At 41.5% G+C, this 12836-nt stretch overlaps 1 protein-coding gene across 1 annotated transcript in view; it reads left to right on the top strand.

Annotated features, from left to right (window-relative positions):
• Positions 1 to 12836, top strand: part of LOC141092706 (guanylate cyclase soluble subunit beta-2-like) — a 164030-nt gene that overhangs the window by 131451 nt on the left and 19743 nt on the right. Inside the window, exons 14-15 of the mRNA XM_073579096.1 lie at positions 1913 to 2130; positions 2211 to 2312. Of these exons, the coding sequence (XP_073435197.1) occupies positions 1913 to 2130; positions 2211 to 2312 (320 nt within the window). The remainder of the gene's footprint in view (positions 1 to 1912; positions 2131 to 2210; positions 2313 to 12836) is intronic.

Genomic DNA, 12836 nt, shown 5'->3' with positions numbered 1-12836 from the left:
TCTTGTGCCTGAAGAGTAGTATATAGTACATGATATTACCTTAGCCACCAAATCTTCTCAACTACAAGATATCCCCACCAAATACATATGGGTAACACCGTGGATTAGAAGTTACGTTACAAGTTGTTCATTAAGAGTGTCCAGTAGGTATTGCAAGTGTTGGCCACAGACAGGCAGGAGCCATACGTTAGAGGTCGCCTTCAGCCATTGTGTACACGCCCACACTAACACTAGGAGCACTTCACCGCAGTCACCCAGTGTCAGTGTGCAGGCGCAGACTGGAGACCCAGCATTCGCTCTGGGCCTTAGAGATAAGTCAATAAATGTGAGGTATTTGTTGTGTTATACAAATAGGAGGGCGTAACGGTGCACCAAGGCATAAGCAATGCTAAGGGTGCAACAAAGCGCTCTCATTTTCATAGCAAATAAAAGTTAAGCTAAATTTGCTGAATATGAATAAGATAGGGGCAGCTTAAATACCATTTTGGGGTTCTTAGACTTCCTTTAAGGTCCATTTGATCCACATGTGTAGGGAAGGTGGACTGACGGGTGGACCTGTTTGCAGTGGGAAGTCAGAGGTGTAGTGTATTGTGTGTGGACTGTTAGAGTAAAAGATGGGAAACAGCTGGAGATAAAGAGGAAGAGTGTATTATTGGAGTTTGACCATTAGAGGGCAGTGGAGAGTGTGAGGATGGGACTGAACAACTGCCATTGGCTAAAGAAACTGTCAAGTCATGGGGGCGGGGTTACCAGAACGGGAGGGATAAAAGGCTGAGAGAAGGTTCTGGAAGGGTCAGTCAGTGAGAGGAGTGCAGGAGACAGGAAGGTCTGCTGAGGAGAGAGGACAGAAAAGAAGCTCCAGAGGGGACTGTCAGTGGGAACAGGTCACGGGGGGGTGGCCCTGACAGGAGGGGCCGCAGACAGAGACAGACTGGTGTACCATAAAACGAACCGACTCAGACTGGTAAAACGCTGTGGTGGTAGGCCTAGGGCAACCACAGTGGAAGAGCCGCGAGGGACGTTAATTAGCTAAAGGAAGAAAGTGAAGGTACCCGGGCCTGTTTGCGAAGTCGGGCAGCTGCTGTGTGGAGCTGCTGAGTCTGTCGAGCAGCTGCTGTGTGAAGCTGCGGAGTCTGTCGAGCAGCTGCTGTGTGGGTGAAGCTGCGGGTCGTGGAAAGTACGATCAATAAAGAAGACCTGTTGGACACGATCCTTTCTCTGTCTCGAGTCTGTCTGCGGCCAGTAATGGACCACCCCCCTGTCGGTTGCCCCTACCTACACATCATTATTATGAATGAGGGTCCTAGGAAAGCTTGTTTCACGATAATCTCGCAGTTTAAATAGGTTACTGATCACCCTGAAATTGATCTTTTTTGCAGCACAAAAGATTATGGTTCTCGCCAATGCACTGCCTGTGTAAACAGGACTCAGTGCTGAGAGTAATGGCAGCCTATGCACACTGAGTGATCTATTGGTCTTATCTGAAGTGAGTAACAAATCATTACCTCAGTGAGACACTTTTTTAAATAAAAAAGCAGACTACTTTAATAGATCATTCACATCCACCTTAACAAAGAGCCAGATAGACCTACAAGATTGCAGGTGTTCTTGGAATGAAGCGCAGGAGGGAATTACAATTACTGACAGATTCGGAGCTCATCTGGCAATGTCAGAGGCTAAGACTTTAGCATTTTCATTATTGCCCTATAAAAGTGAACATGACAGAGGCGGATATTTATGTGTTTACACTTCAGAGCTCCATTTATGCTTCCTGGCTGAAAAATGAAAACCCAGGAGAGATGTTTTATAAAGGAAAAATTCTGCGTGAGGTTTATTCTTTCTATTGTTAAGACATCATGCCCCAGAGAAGCTCATAAATAATTTTTCCTTGTCTTATCTATTTCTTATTGAGATGTCTGAAAGATAAAGAATTTGAAATCGTTGCACGGGGAGAAATCGATGTAAAAGGAAAAGGCAAAATGTGCACGTACTTCCTGGTGAGAAATGTAACTGCTCAAGAAAATGAGATTTTAGGAAGACCAGCGAAGGAGAATGATTCAGGAAGGGAGTCTTCACAGTCTCTACATGATGATCTCCGCAAGGGCAGCTTACAAATGACATGTCCTCAAGGTAAAATTGCAGTGTATGACCATTTACAGTTCAAATATCCAATCTACAGATCAGCTATAATATTTGATACTCTTGTACAGCGACACAGGAAGAATTCATCCAGAATGCATGCCCTCCCATTCCAATGCACTATGATGACAGTCTACTCTTCATAGACACCGGGGGGCACAACGACCTGTCGCGTGAGTATTGTTTCAGCATTATAGTTACACCGTAAAACAGTAGTTGCTCAAAGAGCTTTCTTTAGGGCTTCGAATCCTCTGTAGAAAAATACCCTGGTAGTACCATTGCTCTAATTGAGCCATTTATAGACTGGCAAGCAATGATGTATACAGCACACCGGAAATAATATCAAAAACTCAACACTAGAGTTGAGCGATACCGTCCGATACTTCAAAGTATCGGATCGGAATGGATCGACCGATCTTAAAAAAAAGTATCGGTATCGCCGATTCCGATACAGGAAGTCCCATTCAAGTCTATGGGACTTCCGGTATCGGAATAAGAAAAATCCTGTTTTTCCCTTGTACAGCCTCTCTGGGGTCTGTACGGGCCTTTCGGGGGGCTGTGCCGGCCTGCCAGGGGGTCTGTGCAGGCTCCGGTGGTCTGTGCAGGCCTGCCGGGGGGCTGTGCAGGCTCCGGTGGGCTGTGCCGGCCTGCCGGGGGGCTGTGCCGGCCTGCCGGGGGGCTGTGCAGGCTCCGGTGGTCTGTGCCGGCCTGCCGGGGGGCTGTGCCGGCCTGCCGGGGGGCTGTGCAGGCTTCGGGGGTCTGTGCAGGCATCGTCCGATGGGACTACAAGTCCCATCGGGCGATGCCTGCTACCATGACAGTGATTGACACATTAGCCAATGATGGGACAGTAGTAGTCCCATCATCCGGCTAATGTGTTGAATGTAAAAAAAAAAAAAAAAAATTACATGCTACATACATACAACATGCATACTACATACATGCTACATTCATACTACATACTACATACATGCTACATTCATACTACATATATACTACATGCAACATACATACTACATATATACTACATGCAACATACATACTACATATATACTACATGCATGCAACATGCATACTACATATATACTATATGCTACATACATACTACATATATGCTACATACATACTACATATATACTACATGCATGCTACATACTGCATGCTACATACATACTACATGCTACATACATACTACATATATGCTACATACATACTACATGCATGCTACATACATACTGCATGCTACATACATACTACATGCTACATACATACCACATATATACTACATACATACTACATACATGCTACATACATACCACATACATACTACATACATACTACATGCTACATACATACTACATATATACTACATGCATGCTACATACATACTACATGCTACATACATACCACATATATACTACATACATACTACATGCTACATACATACTACATATATACTACATGCATGCTACATACATACTACATACATACTACATGCTACATACATACCACATATATACTACATACATACTACATACAATACATTCATACAATACATACATAGACATACAGTACATATAACATAGAGTAACATACTTACCAATACTTGTCACATTGTTCCCCGAAGCCATTGTCTTTTACGGAATAAATATTAACATAACAAACCACAAAAATACTCACCCACGATCCGAAGCAGTCCACGAGTGTGTCCCACGACGATCTTGGGTAGAGAACTGCAGCATCAGCTGTTGCTGCCGTTCTCTACGGGCTGCAGGAATCCAATGACGGAAGGTAGGTATCCTTCCGCACTGTATTCCTCCGCCACTTAAAAAAAAAAAAAAAAGTCCCTAGTCTCACTTTATGCCATTGCTGCGTGGGAATTTCCCACACAGCAATGGCATAAAGTGAGACTAGGGACTTTTTTTTTTTTAAGTGGCGGAGGAATACAGTGCGGAAGGATACCTACCTTCCGTCATTGGATTCCTGCAGCCCGTAGAGAACGGCAGCAACAGCTCATGCTGCAGTTCTCTACCCAAGATCGTCGTGGGACACACTCGTGGACTGCTTCGGATCGTGGGTGAGTATTTTTGTGGTTTGTTATGTTAATATTTATTCCGTAAAAGACAATGGCTTCGGGGAACAATGTGACAAGTATTGGTAAGTATGTTACTCTGTTATATGTACTGTATGTCTATGTATGTATTGTATGAATGTATTGTATGTAGTATGTAGTGTATATGTGGTATGTATGTAGCATGTAGTATGTATGTAGTATGTATGTAGCATGCATGTAGCATGCAGTATGTATGTAGCATGCATGTAGTATATATGTACTATGTATGTAGCATGTAGTATGTATGTAGTATGTATGTGGTATGTATGTAGCATGTAGTATGTATGTAGTATGTATGTAGTATGTATGTAGTATGTATGTAGCATGTAGTGTGTATGTAGCATGCATGTAGTATATATGTGTTATGTATGTAGCATGCATGTAGTATGTATGTAGTATGTATGTGGTATGTATGTAGCATGCATGTAGTATGTATGTAGTATGTATGTAGTATGTATGTAGCATGCAGTATGTACGTAGCATGTATGTAGCATGTATGTAGTATATATGTAGTATGTATGTAGCATGCAGTATGTATGTAGCATGTATGTAGCATGTATGTAGTATGTAAGTAGTATATATGTAGTATGTATGTAGCATGTAGTATGTATGTAGCATGCATGTAGTATATATGTAGTATGTATGTAGCATGCATGTAGTATATATGTAGTATGTATGTAGCATGTAGTATGTATGTAGTATGTATGTAGTATATATGTAGTATGTATGTAGCATGTAGTATGTATGTAGCATGCATGTAGCATGCATGTAGTATGTATGTAGCATGTAGTATGTATGTAGCATGCATGTAGTATGTATGTAGTATGTATGTGTTATGTAGTATGTATGTATGTAGTATGTATGTAGTATGTATGTAGCATGTAGTATGTATGTAGCATGCATGTAGTATGTATGTAGTATGTATGTAGTATTTTTTTTCTTTTTTTTAACATTTAACACATTAGCCGGATGATGGGACTACTACTGTCCCATCATTGGCTAATGTGTCAATCACTGTCATGGTAGCAGGCATCGCCAGATGGGACTTGTAGTCCCATCGGACGATGCTTGCACAGACCCCCGGACATCAGCACAGCCCCCCGGCAGGCCGGCACAGCCCCCCGGCAGGCCGGTACAGACCCCCACAGGGTGCACAGACCACCGGCAGGCCGGCACAGCCCCCCGGCAGGCCGGTACAGACCCCCACAGGGTGCACAGACCACCGGCAGGCCGGCACAGCCCCCCGGCAGGCCGGTACAGACCCCGGGCAGTCCACACAGCCCCCCGGCAGGCCGGCAGAATCATAGAATCATAGAATCGTAGAGTTGGAAGGGACCTCCTGGGCCATCTGGTCCAACCCCCTGCTCAAAGCAGGATTCGCTAAATCATCCCAGTCAGATGTCTGTCCAGCCTCTGTTTGAAGACTTCCATTGAAGGAGAACTCACCACTTCTCGTGGCAGCCTGTTCCACTCATTGATCACTCTAACTGTCAAAAAGTTTTTTCTAATATCTAATCTGTGTCTCCTCCCATTCAGTTTCATCCCATTGCTTCTAGTCTTTCCTTGCGCAAATGAGAATAAAGTTGATCCTTCTACAATGTGACAGCCCTTTAGATATTTGTAGACAGCTATTAAGTCTCCTCTCAGTCTTCTCTTTTGCAAACTAAACATTCCCAAATCCTGCAACCTTTCCTCATAAGACAGGGTTTGCAGACCGGTCACCATTCTGGTCGCTCTTTTCTGAACTTGCTCCAGTTTGTTGATGTCTTTTTTAAAATGTGGTGCCCAAAACTGGACACAATATTCCAGATGAGGTCTGACCAAAGAGGAGTAGAGGGAAATAATGACTTCACGTGATCTAGACTGTATGCTTCTGTTAATACATCCTAGAATTGCATTTGCCTTTTTTGCTGCTGCATCACACTGTTGACTCATATTCAGTCTGTGATCTATTAGTATACCCAAGTCTTTTTCACATGTGCTGTCACTTAGCCCTATTCCTCCCATTCTATATATGCTTTTTCCATTTTTATTGCCCAGATGTAGTACTTTGCATTTCTCCCTGTTAAAAACCATTCTGTTAGTTGCTGCCCACTTCTCCAGTTTATTTAAATCTTTTTGAATCCTCTCTCTCTCTTCTCTAGTATTAGCTATCCCTCCTAGCTTTGTGTCATCAGCAAATTTAATCAGTTTACCCTCAATTCCTTCATCTAAATCGTTGATAAAGATGTTGAACAATACAGGGCCCAGGACAGAGCCCTGTGGTACCCCACTTGAGACATTCTTCCAACTGGATGTGCAGCCATTTACGACCACTCTTTGGGTCCGATCACTAAGCCAGTTATGAATCCACCTAACAGTTGCCTTGTCCATTCCATACTTAATCATTTTTTCAATAAGGATTGTATGAGAGACTTTGTCAAATGCTTTGCTGAAGTCAAGATATACTATATCTACAGCATTTCCTTGATCCACCCAATCAGTGATACCGTCATAGAAGGAAATTAAGTTAGTCTGACATGACTTATTAGTTACAAACCCATGCTGACTCTGTTTAATCACTTCATTCTTATCCAGGTATTGACATACATGTTGTTTAATAATTTGTTCAAAGATCTTTCCTGGTATAGAAGTCAGACTCACCGGCCTATAGTTGCCTGGGTCCACCTTCTTCCCCTTTTTGAAGATAGGAACAACATTTGCTCTTCTCCAGTCTTCTGGCACTTCTCCTGTTCTCCAAGAATTTTCAAAGATTATAGAGAGGGGTTAAAAAATTTCTTCTGCTATCTCCTTCAGTACTCTGGGGTGTAATTCATCTGGACCTGGAGACTTGAATTCATTTAGGCTAGCTAAGTGTTTCCTCACTATCTTTCTGTTTATAGATATCCTGGATTCTTCTATTCCCTTAATAGGACAGTGAATAACAGTTGATGTTACATTTCGTTTCTGAGAGAAAACAGATGCAAAATAGGAATTTAAAAGTTCAGCCTTCTCAACATCCTGTCTTACCATTTCATCATTTTCATCCTGTAAAAATCCTATAGCATCTTTGACTTTTCTTTTACTTTTGACATATCCCCAAAATCCTTTATTATTGCTTTTGACATCTCTTGCAAGCCTCAATTCATTTTCAGCTTTAGCTAATCTGATTTGTGCCCTGCAGGTTCTGCAGACAGCATTATATTCTTCTTTAGATATGCCTCCCTCTTTCCATTTTATAAACATTTTTTTCTTCCTTTTTAGCATGTGCTTAAGTTCTGTGTTCATCCATCCTGGTTTCCTTAACTGCTTCCTATTCTTCCCTCTTTTCGGAATTGTTAACAACTGTGCTTTGAGAATTTCATTTTTCAAGATTTCCCATCCTTCCTGGACATTTTTGTCTTTAAGGATGTCCAGCCATTGGATCCCTCCAATTCTCTTTCTGAATCCCTTAAAATCTGCCTTTCTGAAATCTAACCTTGACGTCTGAGTCTTCACAGGTCTTCCGCCTCTAGTTATCCAAAATTCTAAAATAGCATGGTCGCTACCTCCTAGGGTCCCAGCCACTTTTACCTCCTCAACCATTTCCTCCCTGTTTATAAGGATTAGATCCAAGGTAGCAGTTCCCCTTGTTTTCTCCCTTACCTTTTGGAAGATAAAGTTGTCAGCAAGAGAGGATAAGAATTTCCTTGACCTGTTAGTTTTGCCTGAGAGAGATTCCCAACAAATGTCTGGATAGTTGAAATCTCCCATGACAACTATGTCATATTTTTTGGAGAACTTGGCCATTTGATGCATAAAGAGTTCATCCATAGCTTCAGCTTGCACAGGCGGCCTGTAGTAAATGCCTACAATGGTGTCCTTTCCATTGTTCTGTCCTTGTATTCTTACCCAAACAGTTTCCACAGAACTCCCAGTCTCTGAAGCTTCAATCTCTGTGCAGATATACGCGTTTCTAACATACAATGCGACACCCCCTCCTCGTTTATCAAGTCTGTTTCTTGCAAATAAGTTGTATCCTTCTAGTCTTGTATTCCAATCATGTGTATTGTCCCACCAAGTTTCAGTGATTCCAATGACATCATATTTCTTTTCCTGTGTTAGTAGTTCCAATTCTCCTTGTTTGTTGCCCATGCTTTGTGCATTAGTATAGAAACATTTTAGTTTGTGATTGGTTTCTCTTTCTCCAATATTTTTATTAATTAGATTCTTTCGTCTTTGTTCTTCCTTTCCACTTCTAATAGCAGAGTTCTCAATAGCATTTGTCAGGTGTATGGCTTTTTCTGGTCTTTTGCTTCCCTTCCCATGTTGTTCTAGTTTAAAGCTCTCCTTACAAGTGTAGCAAGGCGACTTCCAAATACATGCTTACCAGTCTTCGTAAGGTGCACCCCATCTCTAGCAAGTAGTCCATCGTATAAGTAGTTCACTCCGTGATCCAGAAATCCAAATCGTTGCTGACGGCACCATCGACGTAGCCAGTTGTTCACCTGCAGAATCTTATTCCACCTCCTTGTTCCATGGCCATCCACTTGGAGGATGGAAGAGAAGACCACCTGCGCTCCCAGTTCTTTCACTTTCTTGCCTAAGTCTTCAAAGTCTCTGCAGATGGTTTCCAGGTCGTTTCTTGCAGTGTCATTTGTCCCCACATGTAGTAGCAGGAATGGGTAGTCATCTGTAGGTCTGAAGAGTCCTGATATCCTGTCAGACACATCTTTAATTTTTGCACCTGGAAGACAACACATTTCTCTTGAAGTTATATCCGGTCTGCAGATAGCGGCCTCAGTTCCTCTCAACAGGGAATCCCCCATGACCACCACTCTCCGTTTCTTCTTCACAACATTTTTCTTTCTCCATCCAGGAGGACTCTGAAGGCGTACAAGGTTGCTGCTTGTTGGCAAAGTCTTATCCTGATGTATTTCTTCATTGTTTTCCTGCGTGAGAGCCTGGTACTGGTTTCTGAGCAGTATGGGTGCTGACTGCCTCCTGATCCTCCTGCTTCTCTGGGTCACATGTCTCCATTCCTCTGTTTCTTCAGGTGCACTTCGAATTTCTTCTCTTTCTGTAACATGAAGAGATAATTCTGCTCTGTCCAAGAACTCTTCACCTTCCTTAATGATCTTCAACGTAGCTAACCTCTCTTCGAGATTTTGCAACTTTTCCTCCAACAGGGACACAAGCTTGCATTTGTGGCATGTGAAGTTTGGCTTTTCCACTGGTAAGTCTGTGAACATGTAGCAAGAAATGCAGCTCACCAAATGGCTCCTGGCCTCTTCCATCTTGAGATTTCTTAAAAACGATGAAAGATGAGCCCAAATTTTTCCGATTTCCTCTTTTCAGCTGCAACGGCCAAAACCCAGTGATCGTTGAGCTCGCGGAGACTCTTCACTTATCCCAGAAGGCACTGGGAATATGCAAATGATCTCCTCAAGACTCTTCCCCTGGTTTTCCGATTTCCTCTTTTCAGCTGCAACGGCCAAAACCCAGTGATCGTTGAGCTCGCGGAGACTCTTCACTTATCCCAGAAGGCACTGGGAATATGCAAATGATCTCCTCAAGACTCTTCCCCTGGTTTTCCGATTTCCTCTTTTCAGCTGCAACGGCCAAAACCCAGTGATCGTTGAGCTCGCGGAGACTCTTCACTTATCCCAGAAGGCACTGGGAATATGCAAATGATCTCCTCAAGACTCTTCCCCTGGTTTTCCGATTTCCTCTTTTCAGCTGCAACGGCCAAAACCCAGTGATCGTTGAGCTCGCGGAGACTCTTCACTTATCCCAGAAGGCACTGGGAATATGCAAATGATCTCCTCAAGACTCTTCCCCTGGTTTTCCGATTTCCTCTTTTCAGCTGCAACGGCCAAAACCCAGTGATCGTTGAGCTCGCGGAGACCCCCGGAAGGCCCGAAATGACGGCGCATCATGATGCGCACACACCGCGCATCATGATGACGTCAGGCTGTCAATCAACTTTGAACTTCCGATTCCGATGCCGACTTCCGATATTGAAAAAATATCGGAAGTCGGTATCGGAATTCCGATACAGCAAGTATCGGCCGATACCCGATACTTGCGGTATCGGAATGCTCAACACTACTCAACACTCATGTTTTGCTTCAATAACTTTAATTGGTTTTGCAGTTCATAATCAACTAATGTAACATTTCGGTCAAGTTTTTGAGCTTCTTTGGACAATCAAATTGCAGATGTGGTAGGAAAATTACATGGTTAAGCAAGGCTAGGAATTGTGGGATAAACTATCGGTGGAAAGGAATCTTCATGAAGCAATGAAAGAGTGGTGAGTTGTTGATATCATTATTATATGGGGTAAAGTCTTACTTGAGCACACTCTTCTGAAAGAGCGCCATGCTCATCTTATGATAATGGCATATAACTAAAACTTTGACTGTTATTAGCTTACTGGGAGTTAAAGGGGGTTTCCCACAAATACAGCACATTTTAATTAATTGATATTGGAATTAAAAATCATTTCCACAATGGGATATGTTATAAAATGTTCCTGTGCTGAGATAATCTTATAAATGGGTACCACGGTGGCTCAGCCGTTAACACTGCTGCCTTGCAGCACTGGGGTCTTTGGTTCAAATCCCACCAAGGACATCTGCAAGGAGTTTGTATGTTCTCCCTGTGTTTGTGTGGGTTCTCCGGTTTCCTCCCACTTTTCAAAGACTACTGATAGGGAGTTTAGATTGTTGACAATCAAAAGCAACATAAGCCAGCTCACCACACTTCCACCGCAGACCTCGGAACTCCGTCTGGACTGACGTGAGACAAGTAGGAGAGAGCAATTAGTTCCAGCTGCGTGTAAAAATCTTTATTTCTTCAATAAAATGCATAAATCTTCATAATGTGTGCCACAACATGGACAACGGCTACGCGTTTCGATCTGTAAGATCTTTGTCAGAGCCATAAAGACACATTGATCTTATCTGCTTTATATAATACATGTAGTCCAATGGCATTCATAGAATACAATCATGTGACAATCTATAAAACTACAAATCACAATTTTAAATGTATAAATTAAAACATATTTTGAAAAGACAATAATTTGCTCTTTAACAGTAATGGAGCATTAGGTCATTTCGTTTGTTCAGACCTTGCGGAGATCGAGTATTAAGGTGATAAATCCAAAAAGCCTCTCTTGTTAAGAGACGTCGCTTGGAGTCTCCACCACGGAAAGGAATTTTAACCTGTTCTATTCCCTGCACTCTGAAACCAGAGATATTGCGGGCATGGTGTGTGATGAAGTGCTGGGATACAGCTGATAGATTGCGATTTAGATTATTTATATTATAAATGTCAGATAAATGTTCCCTAATGCGCACCTTCATTTTTCTAGAGGTGCAACCTATATATGACAATTTACATATTGTGCAATCTATTTTATATATTATATTAGTAGAATTGCAGTTTATATATTGTTTTATATTGTAATACACTGTCTTCCCAGCATTAGAAAAATTCTTAGTAACGTTTGCATATCTACATGTCTTGCAATTAGTTGTTCCACACCTAAAAAAACCCTTGTATGTCAACCATGTTTTATCTGATTTTTTATTATTATTTTCAGAAAATAAATTGGGCGATAATTTATCGCCCAGTGTAGGAACTCTCCTCGATACTGTATTTATACCCGGCGCCAAAATTTCTGCTAGTTTGGTGTCCTCATATAGAATAGGTAAATATTTATTAATGATTTTTTTAATATGTGAAAATTGTCGGCTAAACTGAAAACAAATGTAAGGTTTTTTGCCTATAATAGACTCATTAATATTTCTGTTAGTAGAAATCATGTCAGTTCGATTTTTGCTTTCTATTATTTTCCGTGCTCGATTTAAGGACCAATCTGGATACATGCGATTTTTAAGTTTTTTACTCATATGTACCAATTCACCATTTAAATTACTTTCTTCACTGCAATTGCGTTTAACCCTCGTATATTCCCCCACCGGTATTGCTTTAAGGATATGCTTATCATGTCCACTAGTCGCATGAAGGATGGTATTCCCACTATAGGGTTTATGATGCGTTTTGGTGGAAATTATTCGGCCTTCAATACCTGCCAAATCCAAATCCAAGAAAGATATATGATCCAGATTGGATTCATATGTGAATTTAATGTTATACTCGTTAGAATTTAGATAATGAATAAAGTGTGGTATGGCAGATACATCTCCACCCCAAATTATTAGGGTATCATCGATATATCTACCATACCATACCATTTGACTATAAAAAGGATTAGAACTGAAAAAAATAAATTCATATTCCCAATAAGACATAACCAAATTAGCAAGAGATGGTGAAAATTTGGCTCCCATCGCCACTCCTTTTAACTGTAAATAATAACGCTGGTTAAACGAGAAAAAATTGTGTGACATTAGAAATATGACTACTTGCAAGACATAATTAATCAAATCTGAAGAATAGTTGCTAAATTTTTCCAAATGAAATTGTAGCGCCCTCATCGCTAGTGTGTGAGGAATGCATGTATATAGTGATACTACGTCACAGCTCAACCAAGAATATGAAGACAACCAAATTTTATCAGAAAAAATTTGTAATGCCTGCTTAGAGTCCCTAATAT

This window comes from Dendrobates tinctorius, unplaced genomic scaffold (assembly GCF_039654945.1).
Source record: "Dendrobates tinctorius isolate UK_male_01 unplaced genomic scaffold, ASM3965494v1 ptg000060l, whole genome shotgun sequence".
NCBI classification, from domain to species: domain Eukaryota; kingdom Metazoa; phylum Chordata; class Amphibia; order Anura; family Dendrobatidae; genus Dendrobates; species Dendrobates tinctorius.
The sequence above is the reverse complement of the archived record's forward strand: the minus strand, read 5'-3'. Positions and strand labels throughout refer to the sequence as shown.